The 25,078-nt window shown below is 38.7% G+C and overlaps 3 protein-coding genes across 3 annotated transcripts; 1 reads left to right on the top strand and 2 right to left on the bottom strand.

The window, feature by feature from the left end:
- Positions 1-335: 335 nt before the first annotated feature.
- Positions 336-6,552, top strand: LOC133997375 (uncharacterized). The gene is made up of 21 exons (XM_062436951.1): positions 336-358; positions 447-505; positions 590-676; positions 755-876; positions 970-1,113; positions 1,268-1,366; positions 1,456-1,626; positions 1,983-2,085; positions 2,743-2,963; positions 3,190-3,346; positions 3,434-3,645; positions 3,721-3,835; positions 4,061-4,260; positions 4,337-4,451; positions 4,531-4,700; positions 4,785-4,876; positions 5,099-5,229; positions 5,694-5,883; positions 5,993-6,134; positions 6,218-6,314; positions 6,485-6,552. Exons 1-21 carry the CDS (start codon positions 336-338, stop codon positions 6,550-6,552), a joined length of 2,718 nt encoding a protein of 905 aa, XP_062292935.1.
- Positions 6,553-9,742: 3,190 nt separating this feature from the next.
- On the bottom strand, positions 9,743-15,138 carry zpax1 (zona pellucida protein AX 1). Its single transcript, XM_062436792.1, has 21 exons — positions 15,119-15,138; positions 14,968-15,044; positions 14,792-14,887; positions 14,583-14,707; positions 13,506-13,649; positions 13,329-13,418; positions 13,028-13,192; positions 12,859-12,955; positions 12,573-12,790; positions 12,331-12,487; positions 12,044-12,252; positions 11,846-11,963; positions 11,552-11,751; positions 11,360-11,474; positions 11,113-11,282; positions 10,947-11,041; positions 10,730-10,860; positions 10,435-10,624; positions 10,122-10,263; positions 9,902-10,031; positions 9,743-9,819 (listed from the first exon to the last, which is right to left on the bottom strand). Exons 1-21 carry the CDS (start codon positions 15,136-15,138, stop codon positions 9,743-9,745), a joined length of 2,766 nt encoding a protein of 921 aa, XP_062292776.1.
- A 304-nt stretch (positions 15,139-15,442) lies between these two features.
- On the bottom strand, positions 15,443-17,866 carry ttc32 (tetratricopeptide repeat domain 32). Its single transcript, XM_062436791.1, has 3 exons — positions 17,723-17,866; positions 17,363-17,529; positions 15,443-16,257 (listed from the first exon to the last, which is right to left on the bottom strand). Exons 1-3 carry the CDS (start codon positions 17,839-17,841, stop codon positions 16,130-16,132), a joined length of 414 nt encoding a protein of 137 aa, XP_062292775.1. The 5' UTR covers positions 17,842-17,866; the 3' UTR covers positions 15,443-16,129.
- Between the last annotated feature and the right edge of the window lie 7,212 nt (positions 17,867-25,078).

Raw genomic sequence — 25,078 nt, 5'->3', positions numbered from 1 at the left:
ATGTGTCTGAATAAGAGGTGTAGATGATCACTAAGACAAAGTCAAGTATTTTTTATGTATGTTTCTCAAAGTTCCACATTTACCTGTAAACTAAAAAGACGTACAGAAATGTAGAACACCTAATTAATTAAATGTGGTTTTTACACATGAAGTCAACTAGTGCAACTAGCCTCTTTCATGCTGCCCAGGCCAGATTTACACCCTCACAATGATCCCCATCAGGCAGTAATAGGATCCACCTGCGTGTCCACTGAAAGGGTTGGCCTATCATACACTACTTTAAAAACTGCAGAAATCAGGAACTCTGAGGTTAACAGTTTCCCACATCTTGTGCCATGAGTCCTTTGTTTGGATTGGGGTTTGTAGTTTTGGCTTTACTCATTTCCCCTTGTTCACAGATTTTCAGATTTCTTCCGCTCTTATTTTAATGATTCAATCTCTTTCAGGTGGCTTATTCTCCTGCTAGCAGTTATAAACATAGAGGCTCAAAAGAAGCCTGCTATAAGTAAGTTTTTATTTTTAAAAATTCTTGCAGTCTTCCTTAAACACATTGTACTGTTTGCTCACCAATGTGAATCTTTAATCCCAGATATCAGCTCAAAATGTCTGGGGAATATCATGCGTGTAGATGTTGGCCCACTTGGGGGGAATCTTCTGGAAGTTGCTGTTGTTTTCAGTAAGTTCACTTTTCTGAATTCAATCTTTTGTTTTATTTATTTACTTGTTTCCTCTAATGCTCCTCCTTTTTCTTTAGATAACTCTGCCATCCCTCTTACACCAAGTTTGGCGTCTCAGCATGGCTTCAGCATGAAGACAGATAAGCTGGGGAACGCCATGATTTATGTCTCCCTTCTAAATAGTTTTGCTCAAAATCTGGTAACAGCCCTGGAAATATAATTTGTTGAGCAGCACCAAATGTCTCAATGTAATGTGGTAATCATTTCAGGTTTCATTTCTGTCTGTGTGTAGGAAGATAAAGCATTCACAACAACCTTAAATCTTCGACTGTATGGGAACCGGATGGGTGAAGACGAGCTCTACCAGGTGTCTGAAACCTGCCAGTACGCTGCCTGGGCCTCCAGGGAAATTATCTGTGACCGTAACTATATGGAGGCAAGTGAATGCAGCATGACTCTCTCAGGTGGTCATGTCTGAATCTATATGAGAAGTGGCTTTCTGTCCTTATGAGTATCAAGACTGGCACATTTGTTGATACTGCAGAGGGGAAAGGGAGAGATCATCACTTATGGAGTGACCTCATTTCTAGGTGTCTGTGAAAAGGGCTGCTCCAGATGATTATGCCCTGCCTGAATATCCTGTCAATGGGGCTAATTCAAAGTTTGGTGATCCTCGACGAGCTGCTGAGGTTAGATGAGATAATCGGTACATTTTGGCATTAATTTTTAATGATCTGGAAACATCATCTTGAGTGTGTAATATTGAATGATGTTGCAGAAACAGCCAATGGATACAGGATTCAGAATCACAACACTTGTGTTCTTCACTCCTGAGGAGAGGATGATGACGGTTTCGGAGGCCCAGAGACAAGGTTACAGAATAGGAAACACTCCCTCCAGGCTCGTTCTGCGAAGTCCAAAGATCACACCTGAAACATATACTCAAATGGTGAGTCCACTGTCCACTCCAAATGGTGAGCCTGATTTGATGTCTTTACCCCTCAGGCAGGTTAAATTACTTGCATCCCCTTAGATAACTCACTACTTGCTTACACTTGGAGCCAGTAAACCATTAGATTTGGATCAAATGATGACATTGGACTGCCTTTAAACTGATTATTTTGTCTCAAATCCAGTTGGCACAGTTTAACACATTGGTAGACTTTTATTTACATCCACCTTTTGCATTACTTACATCCTTGGAAACTTATATTTTTTGTGTATTCATTAATATTCTGCCATTAAAGCATAAACTGGACTAAATAAAAAGCATTTATGCTTAATGTTCTGTGAACTCCACTACAGGTAGCAGGAGTGCCGATGACTGTTTTGACAACTTCAACAATCTTTGACAAGAAATGGCTCGCAACCCAAATCGACATAGCAGCTTCTTGCCCAGTACTGGAGGGTAAGATGAACATTTGGAAAGCTGTTTAAGCAACAGTTCAATTACACTTTCATACAATGGACACTTTCTAGGCTTATTGTAGTATTTTTTAGGTGTAATATGCTTACATTAAGGAAACAGAACAAATTTGTATACCATAATGGAAGAACAAAAGATTTTAGGAAATGCACTTATTACTGTCCTGCAAAGAGTTGGATAAGACTTCTACACTCTTGTCTGTACAGTAAATATGATGCTACTGTCAGCACCTGTTCAGTTTAGTTTGGCACAAAGACTTGAAACAGCTATCCTGCCTGTGCTTCAGCCAAGAAACGGTCTGGCACACAAACCTGTATAAACTCACAATTTGTCACTCTTAGCCCCCTCCTTCTTTAAAAAAAAAACCAAAAAAAAAAAACCTCATGATAGTGAGTTTTAGAGGTCCTGGTAGGGAGATTCTTATGTTTGGGTATTCAGGCTAGCTTTTCCAGTGGTAGTGGTATTAATCTTCTAACTCTCAGCAAGGAGATAATTTTTCCTTTTAACTGAAATGAGGGAGTGGGGGATTTTGACCTAAGACTTGGTCTTTCTAAAATCATGTTACTGCCCTGACTGTAGATTCAAAAATCAATCCCTGTTGGGTCATTACTAATTGCTGTGTGTGCTATCGTTGTACAGGTAGTGTTGCCTTGACTCCAAACACAATCACCTGGTATCTGCCCCAGCACATTGACCCACTGATTTCCTCCAGCCAGTTTAAACTGTTAGAGGTGCACATGGGCATTGATGGCCAGAGACTTGATGCTGTGGAGATGGCTGCCAGACAATATGCCGTGACAGTTAATGACGTGCACATCATCGTTGAAATTCCAATTGGGGCAGTCGGTGGTTACTCTAAGGTGAGTGGCACAGAGTTTAAATTTTTTTTTTTTTTTAAAGACAAATCTTCACAGTATGTTCAGTAAAAGAGAAAATGACTTACCACCTCCTACCAAATCACACAATCTGTCTTTTACTAAACACATTTGATTCTGACAACTTCCTGGCCAGGAGGAAGAATATACAAGGTGTAACACATGATTCAGGTTCAGACTCTATTTATTATACATATACTTGCTTTTGCAGAGTCATGTTCAGGATGATCAGTACTTCACCTCTTACACGATCGAGCCAATGCTCGAATTACTCTGGACTGAAGACACAAATCACGAGGACACAAGATACAAAGTTCTCTTTCCCATCACAACGCCGTTACTGCCTCAACCTCCACAAGTTGTTGACAGTGAGTCTTAATTTCAAACTTGTGATTCTTAAATGCGCTGCAAGCTGCCCTCATTCACTAACTTTTTATTTTATTTTTGCACTACAGACACTTTGCCCGAGGAGCAGATATTTAAAGTGAAGATTGGGCCTTATGCCTCTGATGTTACACTAGTGAACATCACCTTCCCCAGTGAGGTTTTGTCCGTGGGTGACTGCAATGTCAGAGGCTTTAATGTCCAGGAGCACAAGTCCCATAACAGCAGCTTTAAGGTCATCACACTCCAAGTGCCCTTCACAGACCGTGTCGTCCTACCAATGGTAAGCTCAACTTGGGAAATGGATATTGTGTGGGGTGTTTTTTTGCCGCTAATCTCACTCTGTATTTCCCAACAGAGACGAGGGGGGATTACGGCCTACTCTCTTCACCTGACCTTTGGCTTGCTGGTCCTGCCAGAGTTTGCTCCATTTTCTCTCACTACTTATCTGGAAGCTGAATTAGTGGACATAGGTCTGTACTCTTTGACAGGATTCAAATGTATTCTTACTAAAATGGGCACAGGAAGATTCATCCATCTCAATGTTGCTAATGTAACAAGCACATAAAGGCCAAAGTGAATAGTTTACTGCAATTTTAAGTGCATAGAAGTATTAAGTGTCGTCATATTGATACTTCACTAGAACTAAACTAAACATTTTAATCAGTTTTTTTTTAAAAACCTCTTCCCATCTGCAGTTCCTCCTCAAGTCTCTGGTTACTGTGATCAGGCAAATTTCTATGTCCTCGTGCAATATGGGACACAAGGTTTCAACTTCCAGACTACAGTGGGAAAACAACAGATGACTTCAGGTTTGGCTCAGCAGTACGGCTTCATGGAGAACGGGACCCACTTCAGTTTTGCAGTGCCATTTACAGCTCCCGATGTTGTGTTTGAGGTGTGATCAGAATGCTTTTACTGACTGTGATTCTTGTGCTCTTTGTTTCTGACAAATTTGCATTAAAACTTTCCAGGCTGTTGAGGCATCAGTCATCAGAACCAGACTCGATGTAGTTCTGAGGAATCCAGAAACCAACAAAAGGCTCAAACAATTCTCAATGGCTTGCAATTTCCTCTCACCACTGACTGGTTGGTTTTGAGTAATAATTTAAGGGTTTTTGGTCAGACAAAACCCTGAGCACATACTGATGTGTGCATCTTGTTTCAGAGTGTTTCCCTAATGGGACCATGACGGCTCTGGCTGTCAAACTGGAATCGGTTGCCAGTCTGAATCCCAGTCGGCTTACACTCAGAGATCCCACCTGTGGTCCTTCCTACAGCGATGACCGCTACGCTTATTTTGTGTTCACTGGCAGATCCTGCGGGACAACCAGAAAGGTAGCACACTGACTTTTCTTAAAAGTAGGTTGGTGATACTGACCTGAGAAAGTAAGTTGTTTTCCCCCCTTCCCTTTTTCATAGTTTTTGCCCAGTATGATGATATATGAAAATGAAATCTCCCTGCCAGATGAATTTGAAGCAAGTAGGATGAAGACAGAGGAGCCTGAATATGAGTGAGTTACAGAAAGGCACACTTGTGTATTTCAAAACAGCAGTTAAGTGAAAATTGTAACTTAATTTATATTCAGGAACCAAGTACTTTAGACTAATTTAAAGTGTAAGGACAAAAACACTTGCCAAAGGTAAACAATCTCTCTGAAAGGGATTCTACTGTCAAATCAATTTTGTCACAACTGACCACCTTAAGTCTTGTCTTGGTTTCTTTTTTCTCGTAGGTTAAAGGTTGCTTGCTACTATGACATCAACACAACCCATGCTGTATCCTTCCACACCAGACCTCGCAGGAGCGAACCATATGCTGAAAATGCAAAAGGCGAGCTGCAAGTTGCAATGAGACTTGCTTTGGGTAAGGAAAGCTTGAGGGTTTTTTTTTTTTCTCCACCTAACTTTAAAAAAAAGTCATAAAATCACCACAAAGCCTATAAGTGGGGAAAAATACTAGGAATTGTCAACATACCATATAAACTTGAATCAGAATTTCATTAACATGAGTCTTTGTGGGGTGACTTGGGGATAGAAGGAGCAGTAGTAAGGGTTTTTAAAGAGTTGCACAAGTTTCTAAATTGGTAAGGTGTCCAATAAAGTCAGAAAAACACGTAAACTGAAATAAATATGTTCAAGTATTGGACTTCTGACATCAAGTTCATTTGGAGCATCTTTAAACTTAATCATCGTAATGACCAAGTTGGCAAGCGGGATGAGGATCCTGTGCTTTGTGGATTAGACAAAAAAAACTTGTGTGTACAGTCTTCATAAACCTTCTTCTGTCTGAATTCTGTCCTGGTAAAGGCATAATCTCTTTCCTTGTAGACGACTCTTACAGCGCATTTCACGATGCTGTCGAAGTTCCTATAGTGAAGTACCTCCAACAGCCACTGCATTTTGAGGTGGAGCTGATGCGGTCTACAAACCCTAAAGTCTCACTAGAGCTGCAGAACTGCTGGGCAACACTGAATAAAGACAGGACATCTCAACCCAGATGGAATCTCATCATTAATGGGTAACTTGTTGGATAAAATGAAGATCCTTTTGCAGACTTTGACGTCTCTTCCTAAATTAAAAAAAAACACCAATAAGTTAAATTTGAAACTGTCCTGTTTTTGTTACAGCTGTGTTAACCCAGTGGATCCATACCAGGTGGTCTTCCATCCTGTCTGGTCAGATGCCAGAGTACAATACCCATCTCACTTCAAGCGCTTTGAGGTCCAGATGTTTGCCTTTGCTGAAGACCAGGAAAACTTGAGTAGCCAGGTGATTTCAGAGAAGAGATTTACTTGCATTAATCATTTTAAATATCGATAAGATGGTCACAAATCTCTGTTCATGTTTTGTAGCTCTTTGTCCACTGTGATGTAGTGGTCTGTGATGCCACAAATCCACTGGGTGGAATTTGTAATGGCCAGTGTTCCAATGCAAAAAATAGGATAAAAGGTACAGTATGGAGTCCATGCAGGGACATTTTAAAATACACTTTAGATTTTTAATTGTCAGTTTGAACATGATGGAAACCTTCAGTGTTTTTTAATAAAGTAAAACTTAATGAAAATAATGATTGGGAAAACCTGTCTTCAAATTTCACTTTTTTTTCTTTTCTTCCACAGGTCAAAGGCGTGCTGTTTCAGATCAGAGTTTCAAACATGTATCAACAGGACCTATCTTTATTACCTAACAATACCAATAAAGTGACTTTTAAAATAATTTATTGCAGTTTTCTTGGAAATATGTGTGTGTGTGTGACTTCACTGGTTAATTATGCCTTCACCAGTATACACTCTTGGGGGGGGGAGGGGGAGAGACTTAAACATTTTCTTCTAAGGTTTTGTGTCTCTAACTATTGTGATTGAAACTGACACCTCTGTTCTCATGCAATAATAAAAAAAATTGTCAGCAGTGACTTCACTGTCACTGATCTTTTTACTGTTTTCAGGCTCTTGCATAAACATGCCTTTACATAATGAAACCTCAATGTAAAAGTGACACTGAATTTATTGCGTTTGAGTTTAAAGTTCCAAACTTAAGTGAAGTTGAACAAGAGTTGTTTAACCCCTAACAATTTCTCACTTGTGACTGGGGGGAAATTATGGTACAGAAAAGGTTCCAAATGTTAATGACCTATTAAACCACGACTTTGTGGAGACCGGGGCCAGTTAAGAACAGTTTAATTCCACCAATGATCCAGAACCATAAAAATCATTTTGTATGTACTGTGATACCTCAATGCTTGACAAAGTTGGATACATCTCGTCATAGTTTCCATGCTTGAAATTCGTTGTACTGGTGACAATGACAAAGGATCTATCTAAATTGTCTAGGTTTGATTACCATTCTGTTTAACATTTATCTTTGTCAAAAGTTGGCTGTTATTTCTAGCCAGGATAAAAATAACAGTTCAGGATCCATTATTACCATTGCCCCTGATCTCCCCAATACTGATCAGCTGCTGGAGTGTCATTGAAAGGAGCCTCAAGCATTGTACATAATGGAGCTACAATTTAAAACACTAACTTACACCAAAATGTTTAATCAGAGGTCTTGTGGAAATATGACTGTCACAAATGAAGTTAAGTTATCACCAGAACCTAAAGATCTGCCCATATTTACACATGAGTAGTAAATGTTTGTATAATAAATGAAAAGAGCTATGATATTGTTGGATCGTGAACTGAAGTGCTTAGTCCTGTTGTTCACACTATTGACACGACTGTGTGCCCAGGCACAAAGAAAATCTGATGAAGTTTGCCGATGACACGACAGTTGTGGGTGTCATCAGTAAAAAAGGTTAAGCTGTTGGAATGCTGGTGCAACGACAACTTGATGCTAAATGTGGACAAAACCAAGGAAATAATTACTTTAGAAGGTCACAACCTGAGCATACACCTCTCTGCATCAGCAAACAGGCAGTGGAAAACATCAAGTTTCTGGCAGTCCAGATTACCAATGACCTTTCTTGGTCTGACAACACCAGTTGACTGGTAAAAAGAGACTATTTCTTGAGGAAACTCAAACAGGCCTCACTCACTACCAAAATCCTCACCACATTTTACAGAGGTGCTGTAGAGAATGTGCTGACCTATGGCATCCCCACATGGTTTGCAGGTTGCAGTGAGTCGGACAAGCCCTGCAGAGGGTGGTAAGATCTGCAGAGAGGGTGATTGGAGCCTCACTCCTCTCAGTATGGGAGATATTCCTGAAGTGCTGTAGGAACAGGGCTCTGAACATCGTGAGACTCTTTCCATCCTCAAAACGCCCTCTTCCAGCTGCTGCCCTCTCAGAAAAGATACCGCAGCATAAAGTGCTCCACCAGCAGGCTGCTGAACAGCTTCCTGCCACAAGCTGTCTGGCTACTAAACTGCCTTGTGTCCAATTGAACTGTTGAAACTGTGGCTAACTTGCACTTTACATTATATTTATTCTGTCTGTCTTATTTAGCTTTTATTTCTATTTTATCCAGTGTGTTGAAGTGAGTTGCTAAATGAAGTGATCTTGGAGTTTTGTTTTTACAAGCAAAATGACTGATTTGATCTTATATAAAAAGGTGAGTGGCCAAAATGGGGAAAAGCTATTTTGCAATGTGAAAAAGGAATTTAGTGATTTAAAACTTTGCTTCTCATGACTAAAATAAATGATTACTGTTACCCCAGCCTCTATGCATATAAATTTAATTTCTTTAGACAAAATGACATCTGGCATGTTTCCCATACTTGTCTTTCCACAAACAGTTATTGTATAATCCACAAGCCTAGTCATCAGTTTATTTGATTCAGTTCTGATGAAAACTGTTCAGACACATTTAAGAATTATTCAGAGTAACCAGAATATTGTTTCTAGAAAATCTTTCAAAATATTAAAGCTGTGAGTGCCTCAAATTTCCATTCACTTGTCATTTTGGGACAGGGGCAGAAATTTAGAAGGCAGATGTGTACTGAGGTTTTCTGATAAGTGAAATCACATCAGCATGTATGTTATATCACTCAGGCATAATTTATTCAGTACTGAAAGTTATGTGGGATTTGGACCATATGCAAGATAGACCCTCCATTAAGCTACTTAGTTAAATATAGAGTACATTAGAAAACAGCGGTGGACAGGGGCGACTAGTGTCCCATGTGGATGCAAACTTAAGTGTTTTCTGAGAGCAGCAAATCTCAGAAATACACTGCTGGGGTAAATAACTTCATACAGCTGTGATTAAAAAAAAAAAATGTATCTGACCTAACTTGTTTAGTGTGTTATTTCTGATTACTTAAGATTGTAGGACAGAGCTTACACATTTGATTGCAGTTCTACTTTTAGAGTGTCTTATCCATTTGTCTACTTTTAAATCATGCCCAACATACTGGTGCAAGTTAGACTGACAAAACGGCACATTTTTGTTCAAATGTCAGTGTTGTCCCCATTAGCATTTTCCTCACTTCAGCAAGTTCTATGGGTGTGCATTGCTCATTTTAGTCTTGTTGTGAAGTTGCCCATATAGTCCCAATTAATTATAATCCAATTTTCCAGATAAATGTCAATGGGGCATTTGACCGTACGAAATGTGCAGTAGATCAAAGGCTTTCAGTAATTGCCACATTCACTCAATTTAACATTTGAGCAAAATGTACAGTGTTGCTACTAAGCATCCATATCATGGCAACATAATCCTAACAATTTTTAAAATATTCTTGCAGCTGTAAGTGCTTGCTTCCCCCCCCATTGTTCGTCTGGCAAGTCTGCAATAGCTCACTAAAATAACCACTCTTCACTGAACCTCACTTCTGTAGTGATTATGTGTAGAGTAGACTCACCTTATGCCACGCAGGACAGAAGGTTGACAGAAAAAAAACTCTGCAAAAAATGGCTTTAAGAAACTTGTTTATTTAGAGGCTTGACTGGGAGTTAAATAGAAGAATGGGTCCAGAAGAGATCTTTTGGTGGGCTGAGTCTGCACTTCTCTCTGGAAAGAAGAGTATTAGGTCACATGCATGTCAACATTTAATCTAACTGAGTTCAATATAGGGTTGAAAGTCTATACTTACCCCTTTTTACTCCTTTTGTCCCTTGATATCTGGAGTTACTCAAGCTGGTAGGATGCACACATTGGCCACTACAGGCACTGTCTGCTTTGCTGTTTGTGTCACATATCACTGCATCACAGTGGACATAAATCTGAGATAACAGAAGGATTTAGTAAGGAGGGTTAGATGCAGCTTTTCTATGTGGCCAGTAAATACTCATGGATGTACAAGAGTGCTCTACCTCATCTTTTAGAACTTCTTCATCTTTGGTAAAGGTGAACATCTTTAGAGAGAAGCGTTTGAAGTGGGATGGGACGGTGACCCTCGCGTCAGCCACAACATGATGGAAGATCGTCATGTAGCCGTCATCATGGTTCTCACATCTGGTTAAGAAAAACAATCAAGTAACCAAAAGTTAACTTAGTATTACAGTGCATTTAAGCTCACAAAACTGGATTTAACAATGCAAGATGTCTCAATTTGATACTGTAGTATGAGCGTGACAATTCCCTTATTACTATTGAAGTATTAATAATAGATATTGTGTGCATTACTTGTCCACAATGATGTCCCAACTGGGCAGAGATGTCCTATCTTCATTAAGAGTAGCCCAGCAGTTCTCCAGGATGAGGTCCAGGTTAGGGTCAGTAGACTGTGTCAGTGCCACCTCAAAATACAGAGACTGCTTCAGGTATTTGACTACTGGATAATCTTCAGCTTGGTAGAAGAGCTCATATGATGAATCTGGAGAAGAAGTCGTCATGTTAGAGACAAGAAAAACAAAACCATGCTCCCAGGAATGAGTTTGCCAGGATACAAAATAGTCCATTTTAGACAAGGGAGCCTTACCCTGTGCTAGCCTCATTTGTACCATAAGTTGTCCTGACCCAATTTCTGCTGCAGGTTCTGTGCTTCTTGGTTTATAGCCAAACGCAACAGTCTGAGTGTCACTGACCATATAGTAACAGGAAATCGTTTGCCTACAGGAGAGTGTAGATTTAGCACAAAATGCATTAAAAAAAACTCCGAATATCAAGATGTGGTTCATGAGACAACTGCATCCTACCTGTACTCTGGGTCAACTGGTGATGTGTAAGATGTTCCTTTGTTGTTGTAATTGAGGCCAATCTCATTTTCATATAGCACATAATTGTCAAAGAACTAAGAGCAAAAAGAAATGCATTAATGCATAACAAGAGCAACTGAAATTAAATGTATGCCATTTAACTTACTGTTCTAGTGGTCCCACAGGAATCAACATTGAACATGAAGTGAGCAAAACGGCTATTGCTAAAAATGGGTGTGCAAGACTTGTCCTTTAGAGTCAGCCAATTGGGCGTGAGATTGGGCACCGATTCCACCTTAACAGCCAGAGCGGTCACTGTTCCATTGGGGTGGCACTCTGAGGGAAGAACAGTTTGTCAGAGATGTTTCATGTCCAAGGGGGTGGGAGGGGGGAAAAAGAGGGGGGGTCCTTACTAGTTGTCGTCAAGGGAAAGTTGCAGGCCAGAGAGAGATCACCAAGCATCCAATTGTTATTTGGCTCCCACAGAAGCAAGTCAAGTCTGGCTCTGACTGAATCTGAGGTAACCAACTGTAAAACAGGGACAGGGTTATGTAGTGCAGAAGTCAAGTAATTAAGTCAGTTTTATAGTTCTGACATTAAGCTACCTCAAATACAGTGTCCTCTGCAACATATGACACTTTAAGGCTGCAGTGTGTGCCATTTTCTTGGAAATTGTAGAGCTCAGCCAAGTCTGTAGTTATCTCCCGTACTCCAACCATGGTCTGGAAATTTTTGCCTTGATTGCCAAATTTCACACTGATATAAAAGTGACTGTTGTCACAAGAGCCAGTGAGAGTGGGAAGTACTGAAAGCAAATAAACTGCATTAATAACACATTCTGGAAAACAGGAGACTTGAGTAGGAGGTTTTCCAAAAGAGCTAAATCCAGATGATCTTACCAACATCCTGCAGAGAGGCCTCCAATTCCACTGTTTCAGCAAATGGAATTTCTTCAGGCAGGATGATAAATCCAAAGACTAGAGGGAGGGTGTAGGCTGTAACCAAGGGCTCTGTATTCTGTAAATAAAGCAGCCCAGTTATGTCACTAACAAGCTGGTATGGTGTGTCTTCTTGCATGTGCAACTCATTTTACATACATGAGTCAGGACAACATCAGCATCAAAGGGCACATGCAGAGAGAATCTCTTCGATCCATTTGGGAAGGTGTGCTCCTCGACTGTGAAGCCTTTGGAAATGCTCTCCTTAACAGTGAGGACCCCAGTGGAGAAGGTGATGTTCCTGAGCTCCACGTCATGCAGAAAAGTCCCCAAGTGAACACTGAACAGCCTGTCCTCTGCACTGGTAACTGAGGAACAGAAAGTGGCAGATTAAACTTTTCCCACAAGCCTCAATTTTGACTTTCTAACCAGGAATTTTGACTCACAGTCAGAGACTTGGGGAGGACGGGGCATCAGAGGGGTGGTGATGGGCAACAAGACCTTGTATCGGGTATCATCTTGGCTTTTATCCACTCTCCACAACATCTCAAGCATGGGCTCCACAGTGTAGGTGACGTGGTACTGGTAATCTGGGGCATGGCTCTGCAATTATTCATGGCATTTTAATAAAACATGTAAATGGACCAGTGACCCGAGTCTTGCATATCAAATCTAGAGACTACCCTACCTTGTAGTAACCATCTGGAGAGCCCACTGGCAACTCAATGACAATGTGAAAGTCTGTAGAAGATAGCGTGTAACCCCGAGCACTCATCTGAGATTTATCAAGTCTCTGCCCATTGATGCCCATGTGCATCTCCAGGACTTTAAAACTGCCATCGATCAGTGGAGTCACACGGCGAGGTACGTGCCAAGAGATCATATCCTCAGTGAAGAGGACGCCACCTGTAATGAACACATTTTATTATGTGCAGTTGAGCCAACATGAAAACCACAAGTTGTTTCAGACTCACCTGTAGGACATGCAGCTGCCAAGTTCACAATGGTCAAACCATGTGGTGCCTTGTAGTAAGTGGTTACCTTGAAAACCTCCATGGGGACTCCAGCCACCTAAAAGTAGTATTTAATGTCATTTATGGAGGGAGGAAAAAAAACAAAATGAAAGGCAGGCATGTTGCTTACATCCTCAGAATAAGTCTCTGCTGTATTGTATGGGCTTCTCATAACGATACGGGTGGAAGTAGTCATGGCTCCGTAGCCAGCTTGTTCAGCCTCTGTCAGCACCATCGTCACTGGTTCTGGAGTGTAAAACGTCATTTTCCAGATACCATGTGCTTTGTCAGTGGCCTGTATATATATATATATATAAAAAAAAAATTGAAGTCAATGTTTGCAATTTTCCCTTTACTAAAAAAGGTGATGCCAAATGTTGCCTAGTAAGATGAAGGTGTAAAATGCAACAAGGTTTTTAAATTCAAAATACATCAGGGAGGCCATTCATCTTGGAATCATCTTTAACATCTGGAGTATGCCCCTTAGTCCCAGCATCAGGTGTGGCCATGTAGTTTGACACCTTTAAAAAAAAAAAAAAAGAAATTTTGGCTTTTTATACACACTCTTCAGTGACCACACAGTGATAGAAATCAGTGAAGTGACCTACTTCCATGTAGTTTCTGTCACAAACGATCTCCCTGGAGGCCCACCGAGAGTAACTGCATGTCTGCGTCACATCATGACTGACCACCTCTGATGGACTCTGGCTGTACATTCGGAGCCTCAAGCCAACATTAAATGTCGTATCCTCCTACAAATGAAAACATGAAGGCAGGAAATGTTGCTACTTTTGATTCATTTCAGAGAAAATGGCTACAATTGACAGTTAATCTAAATCTAATTTGCACTGCACTTCTCATTTGCAGTGAATGTCAAAGTGCTACTATAAGAATAGTTTATAAGAAGTCTTCCTGTACAAAACTGTTTAAGCCTGTTTTAAGAAGGAACTTTGGGTTTAGGACAAAACATATTTGAACACTTCACTCTGAATTGTAAGGGTCAGTGGTGATTTTAGACCATTTTTAAAAGGGTGCTCAAGCGCTCCTAAAAATAAATAAAGATTGTATTTTTTCCCCTAAAAATGTTTTGATACAGCCTTAATTATTTTGTGAGCCTGTCTGTTAGAGATGGGACAAACAATTATGCTACAGGTTCAAATGGTTTTATTTGAACAGCTTTAAATGTACTTAAGGGGGGTTGGAACACTTACAGGGCATTGCATGTCAAATTCTCATTTAGGAGCTGCGCCCGCCTAAAGGTCTGATCCTAGAATTGCCCCTGATAAGGGTTAAGAACCTCACCTTCGTGGTTTTCATAGACTAAATGATTTAACTCGGCAAATGAAGAAATTCTGCAAGTGTGAGGTGTTATACCTTACACTTTCAGAACTTCAAGAGTGCTAGAGCTAGTTATCATCTTAGACAAAATGGGAAGTTTACAAAAATGTGAACTGTTCAGTGTGTACTCTGATTGCAGGTTTGGTTTGAAGTAATTTTAGCATCAGGGAAGCAAACATATTAGCAACTTTTCTGCCTGAATAACTAAAGTGATAATGTAGCCATTAAGATCAGACTGACTAATAACTTTTCAGGGGAATGTGAACTATACCAAGTGCTATTATCACTGGAAAAATGCAATAAAATCTATGAAAGCAGCAACCTCCAATAACTATAGCTAAACATACTCTGTTGTCCACATAGCAGCCCAGCAGAGATGTGTAGATTCTGGTGTTACCCCACGGGTCAGACTCCATGCTGTATCCACACTGAGTAGCCAAGCTGGGTGATAACACAAAGTGTTGGGTACCATCTGGAGGAATGAGGCAAACATGATAAGGATCATTTATCCCAGCGATGAATCTGTCAGCTCATGATCAGCAAATTTCATACTCACTGATGGCTTCCACCTCAAGCTGGTTCCCCACTGCTAGAGCCTTGTCCAACGACAGCCTCATTAGATTGCCTGCACAGTCTGACTTTAAAGCGCTGTCTGTTATGATAAAAAGGCCAGTGAAATAGAGTGTAAACTGACTTAAAGTATAATAGTTTTTGTAATGGATTAAGTCTTACTTGACTGCGAACGGAGCTTCGTATTTGGCCTTGCTTGACCCAAGACAATTACTGCAGCCATCAAGTTCCATAATAAACTTTAACAGAGAAATACAGTTTAAAGAGATTTCAACAGGGGGAATTAAAACAAAAGACAAGAATAGGAACTTACATGTTGTCAAGCCGCCACATATTGCAGTCTGAACACAGCCAAAGAGAAAAAATACAGGAACCCAACCACTATCACTGTTTGGCACTGAAACCCCAACAAGCCCTACCAAGAAACCAACTCTGAAGTGCCAGGCTGACTGCTTTACTCAGCCATTACCAGCTGTTTTATATATCAGTTGATTACAATGCACAGGTGAGGAGCATCAGTGATCACCCGCCTCAGAAGCAAAAGGTGTGCTTGATATGTGGCACTGGGCTGCCCTGCTTCTTTAGAGAGGAGTGGAAAATGTGTGTTTGTGCAGAATAAATACACATTGATCAGCAGCATAGTAGAAATAATTTATTCTTCATTGATTACAAACACATGTACATTTAATTATTCAAAAGAAATACTCCAGGATTCTAGCAGAATATAGGACATATAACCAATGAATACTTCTTCTTAAAAACATCGGTCACCTTGTGGAACAAAATATGTTTTCATTTTGCAGTTGAGACACTCCTCATTATTACCTGTGTGCCTGCAATTGATTATGGTTTGTTTATGGTCACAAACGTCCCAAGGTTTTCCACTAACATTTATTACTGACAGTAAAACCCAGACTCATAGTTTTTACCTGGGTTGATTAGTCTGCACTGTCTACTCACAGACTTACACAATGAAATATGTTCATTTATGAGGCCATTACATTTTTTTTCATCTAGAAGAATCTTGAGCCACTGCAGAAAAGGAATTATCACTGTTCTGCTTAACAGAAATCCATAAAGATGCTGCATTTGATCTAGTGGTATGTCTGTGCACTGCCTTACATGTCTTCAAACTGTGCATGTTGTTTTACAATTATCATCTTATTTGAAGTTGTGTATTTGCTTTAAGGTTTTTCCTCATGTTGATATTTAAATAGTTAAAATCTTGACTTATTATATGACAGGAGAATTACAATTATAAATATTGTTTTTCTTTAGCCACCAGATTGCAGGACACATATGTACTCTGTAGTTTATGAAGATGTCAGTATCTCCTGTTTATCTTATGCTGCTGGTCGAGAAGTGTCTGTTGAAGGCTCATTTTGGCATCTTCAAAATCTGGGTTGAGTTTTAATGCTTGCTGGAAGTCACTCTTGGCATCTTCGAAAAATCCTGAGAGATAATAATAAATTTAAAAAAAAAACACAATAGTTATTAATTCATGTTTGATATATGCTGCCAAACTGGCTTGTTGAGATTCAGCATTTCCATTTTCTGGGCAACATGAAATTAAACAGTCAGCATTTTTATGAGTGTATGCATGGCTCCATCTAGTGTCTTCACTAAGAACACACCAAACTGAGTGTCTGTCTGGTTCATACTATAGGTGGATAATGGAAAAAACAAAGAATGTGATCATTGATTTAAGAACTGAATCCCACGTGTGATATGTACATTAAATTGTGAAGGAAATGACAGTATGAATTAATAATTAATGATTTTAATTATAATTAACACAAACTACTTAGGATAGTCACTATATCCAGTAAGATTGCTTGACAACAGTAAAAATGCTTGATGATGATTTGTAAGTGCTGAGTGATGAGGAAAGGGCAGGCAATGATTAGAGATGTATCACACCCCCTCTCTAGCATATACAAGCTGTTACTGTCAGGCAAATAGCATAGGGTGTCTGAACCAACGAGGCTCACAGATCATTCATGCCAACTGTGAAACAAACAAAAAAACTGAACCTCTGTGTGTGAGGATGTTGTACCTTGTAATATGTAGAGCACCATGGAAGTGCTTTGTTGTTGTTTGTGCTGTTGTCTGTTTTATTTGGTTGGTGCCGTGGTTGTTTGTTTGTCTGGAGAGTGCTGTATGGCACATGATGAACTGAAAGGACTAATATCTATGTATGTATGTATGTATGTATGTATGTATGTATGTATGTATGTATGTATGTATGTATGTATGTATCTATTTATCTTTCTATCTATTTTGGTTGTGTTTTCCAAACATGTGTTTCTTTTAATTTGTCACCCAAATGCAGCAACAAGTTATGTTGTGTGCTAATTGTCTTTACAACAATAATTTTAACTGTTACATCTATAGACATACATTAATAAAGAACCAAAAAGAACAGATTGATATTGCAATACATCATAAATTAGGCACTTATAATAAGAGAAAGCTCTATTATCAGTCCTGTTAGGAGCACTGATAACATACAGCAGATGTTATACCTTTTACTGTTGTCAAAAATGCCTGTCCTTACCTAGTCTATAGTGGATGAGTCCTCTGTTGTAGAAAGGTATCTCAAACTGGCTGTCAGCCTGTACTGCTCTTGTGTAATCCTCTACTGCTTCATCAAAGTCCACCCGGAGGTACCTTATCTGTCCGCGGTTGTTATAAGCAGTGGACAACTTAGTTGCGTCACATACCCTGTGAAAATATGACAACATTTACAATCCTTTATTAATAGCAGTGAACGCAGTAAAGAGACCCCGAAGAGAGAGAAATACAATTAACTTTAACTAGCGGTTAACGAAAACCTGGGCACAGAATCTGACGGGTAACAGAATTCACTGTAACACCGTCCCAGGCGACTAACTTCTCCTAAAAAGACAAATAATACCTGGACTGTACGCAGGAGGAGATAAACTTTGTGTATAGCTCTTCTGCCTTTTTGAAATTCTGTTTTTTAAACTCAGCGTTGGCATGTTTAAGTGTTTCTGTATTATCTTCCTCCATCATGGACGCGGATGTGACGTCGATGAAAAGTGCGACCAATCACGTTTCAGTGGGAGGGGCTTATAGGGGGCTTCATTATCTTTAAATAAATATGATATTAATAAACATTTTTTTATCAAGTAAAAACTTTTTGTAGCTTTATATTGTTTTTTTATACGTGTTTTGTATATTTCCAGATTGTGACACACACATTTAAATTATTATTAGTTTTTTTAATTAAAAAAAAACTTTTCCCCTAATGTTATTTAATCTTAGAGTAAAGTGTGAAGATACCTATTTTGGTGCAAACATTTAAGGCTTCTTCCTATTTTTCTTGCTACAGTGCAATGCATATTTGATAGACAAATCCTATAAGATAAATAAAGTACTATAGTATATTTTATTATTATTTTCACAAAGAATTAAGATGTTTTTTTTTAAATGTAAGACTTTAAAAAAACGATCAACCTATTCTACAAATAACAAGGTGGGTAAACTATCAAACAAGATTCAAGATTCAAGAGATTTATTTTCACATGCACAGCAACACTAGCTCTAGCTCCAATTAGGGTGTGTCATAAAATGATGAAAGTGTAAATATATAACTGAGGGTTTTTTAACATTAGGTGGCAGACTTCACTCAGATATCAATAAAAACATAACATTTATTGTATTTAAACATGCAAGGAGGTTGTCAGCACAAAATATAAACAGTATGAAATTCTAACATATAATCCAGTTAATGGCTCATCACCATCTGGAATAATATAATGGAGATGTTTTCTTTTGTAAGAAAAGGATGTGAGCATCATAGACTCAAACATCTGTCACACCAGTCTCACGACTCTCGCTGCAGTAAAAAATATACAACAAGGAGGCAACCCATACACAAAGTGGTGAGAAATTCTCAGAGCGTCTCCCAGGTGAAGAAGTCAACTGTCCTGGTGAAAAATGACACCTTAAAGAGGCAGAGGTCATTCAGTAGCCGTGCACTTCCCTTTTGCGCCTCATTTCTTGTCAGACTGTGTGGGCGAGTTAAAACAGATCAAACAGAGACCAGTTTGACCTAGAGGAAGAGGATGTCGGCCACTGGTTGTTGACACTGCAGTGAAAATGGCAATAACATGCAAACTTACACTATGGAAATGTAGGTTAACTGGAATCTCTTGCATCATATTTACATCAAGGGGTTTCTACTCCCTAAAACATCCAGGAAAACAACAAACTATGTGAAAAATGTATTTCAATTGTAAAGATGAGAGAGTTCACATCTCAGTATTCATTCATTCATTTAAATGTGCTTTTTGATGCATTCAAATATGACAAAATTACCTGGTTAAATGGGTTGGTTGTTAAAGATCAAATCTGTTTATTTGAGCCCATTAAAACCCCTCAAAGCTTTTCAGAAAGTCTTAACAGGTTTTTTTTTTTTGGAAAAGAGCAACCATATTCACCTGAACCTAAGATTGTTTTCTACAGCAGCTTCAGGAGCTGGCACTCTTTCTAACGCCCTGAATTTTACTGTTTGCTGAGAAAATTAACACAAAGTATCCACAGTAGTCCACTTTGTTCTGGCAGAACCAGGACATACATCCATCACACACCTTCATCCAGAGGGTCATCTTAACTGACAGACTCACAGCACTTTACTTATCACTATAGTTCACCTCTCACTACTGTCTCAATGCTTCAAGTCATTTTTCAGTTTAACCAGCAATTGTGACATGTGGGATCTGTTTCAGTTCAGTGTAGCTGAATTGCAGTTGCTCACTTGCAGTTATTTTTGTATTGGCATCTTCTTTAATAAAAATAATAGTCCTCAGCTCAAATTGAACAGGATAGCACATAGACAAAAAGGCTTATTAAAAACCTGAATTTGTGATACATTTTGAATATTTGACTAACTACATTTGTCCAACTCTTAATCAGTTTCTCTGAAGACAAAAGTATTTTGTAAATGAAAAAGTAAAAGTAACATTTAAATGACTTGTAAATGAAACAATATGCCAACAAACCAGGTTGTCATAAGTAAATTAGACCCTTTTTAAAGTAATAAGATATTTACAGTACAGTTAATCCAGCTAGGTTTTCCTTATATTGACATTAATGTCATACTATACAGATGGGTGGCAAATTAAAGGAAAAATCATCAGGAAATGTCTAAGTATGCAGTCAGACCACCACAAGCCTCCAGAACAACTTCAGTGCCAAGTCTAAGTAACTCTATTGGAGGGATGAACACCATTCCTCCATAGGATATTATCCCACATATTTAAACAACCTTTATTTAATCATTATTAAATACATTTTTATTTCAACACAATATTTTCATATTCAACAAACCATCTAGTGAGCCCTGGTGCATTGAAAGCATCTGCTTTTGATATGGTTTTCCATTCTTTTATTGAGGTTTTTCCTTTAAGTTGTCTTTGTTTTTCTATACTGTCCACTTTCATTTTTAAAGGTTTTTGTTAATATATAAGCCATGTTCTATCGTAGTATCATAATATCTTTACTACCAGTATTCATTTTTCAGCTTTACTGTGACAAACTGTTGGAATAAAACAAAAATACACAAGATTCGGCCTGATTTCTCTATGTTGCTGTTAATCTATGTCATATCAGAAATAAGAGGTCAGAATTAAATCTTTGTGTGGCTTACTGCTGGAGACAACAGTAAATTATATATGACTATAAACTGTCTAGCAGCTGAACATATTATATGTAAAAACAACAAATGTACTGGTATTTTCCTTTTTGGGTGACCATATATGGTTACTTTAAACAATCTCGGTCCATTTCTTAAGAAATAAGCCAATTGGCTTAGTATAGACATTTGTGAGAACTGAGTAAAAAACGTTTGAAATAGACCCTATGACCCTTACAGAGACTTAAATGTTATCTTCATCTACTTCCACTGAAACCCTCCGCTCAGGCACTAGCACTAATCCTCATGTGTCTTTTCCACTTCTCAGAGGTGTGTCAGTCCCATTCATCTTCTTCCACTAACATACTGATGGGCTCACCTCTCTGACCGCCTGTGTGTGTGGTAACCATGAAAGCCACTGAAATAGCAAACACACACAAAACAGCTGTGTGGTAAAAAGGAAGGAGGGAGAGGATCCAAACCAGACTAGAGGTAAACGTTGGCATGTTGACTCACCACCGCACACAAACATAGCAGACAGAGGAGCTCTGTTGTCAGTACTGTTTCTGGCAAATAAGCCAACTCATTCCAGAGGCAACATGGTGACCCCAGTCTGTTGTTTTTTTCACAACGTTGAAGGTGTTAAAAGTATGTGGTGATGATGATGATAACAGGGTGCATAAACAGATGGTGGTTCAGGATAGTTATCAAAATCAACCAAGGCAATATATCAAAATACCAGCTTTGCTCAGTCATGGGTAGATTTTTAATCTTTAAATTGAATTAATAATCTTGTACATTTAGTGACTGAAAATGTGTGTCTGATATAATCGGTCCTCTGACCTCCAATATCTGGGCGGTTTGACTGTTTTTGTGAGACCAGAGTGAGCTGTAACACCTTGTTACTAGAAATGTCAGAGCTCGATCATCATATTTACCTTTCTATATTGACATAGAAATACATATGTGGCACAGATATTTACAGTTATATAAGACAAACTGATATAATACCTCTTTTGTATCCACACAGCAATACGTCAAACCTCAGAAATACATTAGTAACCTCTATAGTATTAGGAGGAGTAAAGAATCTTTAGTCAGTCTTTAGTCTGAGGAAGAGCAGCTTGCTCTAAACGTCACTACTAAATTGCTTGCATTGGGAGCTACAGTGTGCGGACTCTTCTCTTGTTCTAACTAAAAGTTATACAAAAGAAACCTGGAATGATTAATTAAAAGTAAACACACATACGCATTATTTAGAATATGTCGTGAATTAAGCATTAGTAGGTTTTAAAGTATATGGTAGTTATTAAGTGTTGAATAGCGAGGAGTATTAGAATCTATTCTGAAGTAAGTAATAGGGTGGATCTAAAGGTAGATTAAAGTGTTCAAGGCATCAAGGTAAACACAGTAAGTATTTTTCTGAACAGTAAATGTTAAGTATAAAGGGTATTAGGTAAGTTATAGGACTAGTGTTGAAGTAAGTAAAAACTGGACCACCACACCCCGTGTACTGTTCCTAGAGTCGGAACCCGAAGGGGCAGCATACTTACCACCTGACCACCACAGACCAGTTGTTAACACCTGCTAGGTAGCCCTAGCTTGGCCAGTCAGGTCTGATGTTCTTGGTCTCACTGCTCCTTCTTGCCAGGCTTAACCCGGGTAACCCTACCCCGGAAGCCACTGGGACCAGCCACCACAGAGCACTGCCTTCCCGGCTCAAAGAAGGATATGCACTGCTTCCCTGTCCCCCGGGAAACCCAGATGTCTCCCTCAGGAATAACCAGGATCAGCCACGTCAGAGCGGTGCCTTCCCAGCTACCCCAAGGGAGGAATGACCAGGGCCAGCTATGATATAGCACTGCCTCCCATGTCCCCCAAGACATCCTTGGCATGGCTTTTAATAGCAATATACTGTGTCCCATACACCGCATGACCTCAGGAAGTGCAAAAAAGAAGAAGAGAAAATCTATTTTATAAAAAAAAAAAAAAAGAAGCAATATCCTGTGTCCCATACACCACACAGCCCCAGGAATTTCCATTATACTCACCGTATACTCACCATAAAGCCTTCATGGCCCGGTGTCGGTGCTATGGCGGCTTGGTCTTAGGGGAGTCCATTGGGCTTTATACTCTGCCTCCTCCTCCAATCCCTCTTTTTTCTACAAAGGGAAGGAGAAGAGAAGCAAGAAGAGCAGAAAGAAAACATATATATATACAGTTAAAATGTTAATGTTTATGTACTCACATGTGGCACAGGTGAAAATGACACACAGGCTGCTCCTCATTATGGTTCTATACTGTAGACAAAAAAAGATCTGATGAATAAATGACAGATAGACTCTAAATTGGAGTCAGTTAAAGAAGGAAAAAATCAAACAGGGAAAATTACCAAAAAACCAAGGAACAATGGGAGGACAAAGGAGGAAAAGATAACTAGAGGAGAAATAATAAGATATAAAAACAGGAAGCGCTTGTTCGCCAAATCTTTTGAAACTTGAGGAAGGGTCAGGTTTAGTGTGGTGAGTAATATTTACGCAGGAAACATTATGTAATGTAATCTAACCATGGGTGTCGCAGATATTTTACGAGTTATTTCAATGATTAGTTTAGACCCCCCCACTGCTGTCACAAATCAGTGCATCAGTCTATCCACTTGATGCTGTTTCCAGATTTTAAAATCTAGTACAAGTATAAAACCTCCATGGATCAAAAACTAATAATAGAAAGAGTCATAATTGAGCTTGTCTGCTGTCCAAGGTGTCCTGTCTCACACATGCACACGTAACTAAAGATGCCTTTGAGAAATAAACTCACTGGACATTTCCTGCACTCTCCTGAATTTACACGCAGAGCTTCATTCACATCTGATGAAGGAAGATGAATGACAGAACTTTGGTGCACAATTATTACAATGCTACAGGCTTTGTGATACTGAAATGACTTTCCTTTCCTTTGTGAAGACTGAAACCTGCTCATTGCATGTTTGAACCCGGATATTCCTGCACTGCAATTACTGTTTGAACATTTACACATTAATGTTTTGTTCATTTTATTTCATTCTCTTCAGGTTATGATTTAAAGTGGTGGCAGATCTTCTCACTTAGAATATATTTATTGCAAATGTCTTTCTTTTTTATATTATTTAATTACTTTGTATATATTTTTGATTGTTATGTAGCTCAACATTGAGGGAAATTCTTTGTATGTGCAAACCTATTTAGCAATACGTTTCTGATTCTGATCTCTTGTGGATGTAGTTCTCTCATCAATGTTGTTTTTGCCATCAAAAACTGTGTAAAGTAATGATTTGCAGCTGTACACCTTATGATGCTTCATGTAATAGAGAAAAAAGGAAATACATTGATAGAGCCCTGTTACCCATATTTGATAATGTTTTGGGACATTAACTATCATTTTTGACATAGTCACAACTGGACGTTGGATGATCAGCATTGAAAGTCATGTCATCTGTGAAGGCATCCAACCAAGCTTCATCACATGGCTTGCTGTACTTTTGATCACCTAATACGTGTTCAACTTGCAATACCAAGAGGAAACTGCAAGGACACTTGAGTTTGTTAAAAGGCAAATCCTTTCCTGGTCTTAAATATTGTTCAGATATTTTGCCCCTCGTTTCAGCTCTGTCCACTAATGTTGAATTGTCATTTACTATAAGCTGTGACTTTGCATTTGGCATGTGCATTTAAGTGTAATGCTGAATTCAGACCAAACCACATGTTTTTGAATCACAATTCTTCCTCTCTAAAGAGTTTAAAGAGAGGTAAAGAGAAAAAGAGAACAGTGATTCACACTTTGCTGCATGTGATCCTGTGTCAGTTTTTAATTGTATCTCATTAAGATAATCTTCACTGTTAAGCCTCATAAGGTTTGGTTAAAAAAGTGTTTTTACTCATAATATTGTCAGTATTCAATTCTAGTTATGAAAAGAGAACAGTATGTACAACAAATCCCTTTGTAATGATTTTATTGTCCAATTTTTAGCAAGTATCATACAGTATATCATCTCATAATATTCACAGGCACAAGAGATTGACATTTATCATATTTAACACATAAAAAATGTGACTTTTATAAGAGAGAATATAATAAAGAAAACATGTAATATTTAATGCTGGAAATGTTTTACTGGTTGAATGTTTCAAGGCAAATTATTTATTCTTTCATTCTTTTATTGAAATCTGTGATTACATAAACTCAATTCGACATTTTCAAACAAAACTACTATATACAATATGCATCTTTGTACAAACAGGACACAAAAATACACAATATACTGCAGGAGAAACAATTCAAAGAATACAAATTTGCTTTGGTTATTCTACACCATACTATGTTCATATAGATGTTTGGAGAAAATAGTACAGCAGTTTCAAAAATATCAGACAACTGTGCATACAAAGTTCATAAAGGTCCCAAATAAAATGTAGATGCTGGTGTGAATTCATAAGTCTGTAACTTGAGAAATGTTGGTTTATTAATCAAAGCTTCACTCAATTAATGGATGAAATCCATACAGCAGTTATTGGATGGCAAAATGAGAAGAGGTACAAGTCCATGTTGTAGTAGTCCATGTCAGACAGGAGGCTGCCT

This window comes from Scomber scombrus, chromosome 17, assembly GCF_963691925.1.
Source record: "Scomber scombrus chromosome 17, fScoSco1.1, whole genome shotgun sequence".
NCBI lineage: Eukaryota > Metazoa > Chordata > Actinopteri > Scombriformes > Scombridae > Scomber > Scomber scombrus.
This window is presented reverse-complemented; position numbering and strand designations above follow the sequence as displayed.

Coding starts and splice junctions, on each gene's coding strand:
- ttc32 (XM_062436791.1), bottom strand. CDS start 17,841: ATGATGGAGGAAGATAATACAGAAACACTTAAACATGCCAACGCTGAG. Junction 17,530..17,722: donor TCCTCCTGCGTACAGTCCAG/GTATTATTTGTC, acceptor ATATTTTCACAG/GGTATGTGACGCAACTAAGT. Junction 16,258..17,362: donor ACTCATCCACTATAGACTAG/GTAAGGACAGGC, acceptor ATTATCTCTCAG/GATTTTTCGAAGATGCCAAG.
- zpax1 (XM_062436792.1), bottom strand. CDS start 15,138: ATGTGGCGGCTTGACAACAT. Junction 12,488..12,572: donor CTCCAGATGGTTACTACAAG/GTAGGGTAGTCT, acceptor GAATAATTGCAG/AGCCATGCCCCAGATTACCA. Junction 9,820..9,901: donor GACAAAAGGAGTAAAAAGGG/GTAAGTATAGAC, acceptor TCTTCTTTCCAG/AGAGAAGTGCAGACTCAGCC.
- LOC133997375 (XM_062436951.1), top strand. CDS start 336: ATGAGTCCTTTGTTTGGATTGGG. Junction 877..969: donor ATAGTTTTGCTCAAAATCTG/GTAACAGCCCTG, acceptor GTCTGTGTGTAG/GAAGATAAAGCATTCACAAC. Junction 1,367..1,455: donor ATCCTCGACGAGCTGCTGAG/GTTAGATGAGAT, acceptor ATGATGTTGCAG/AAACAGCCAATGGATACAGG.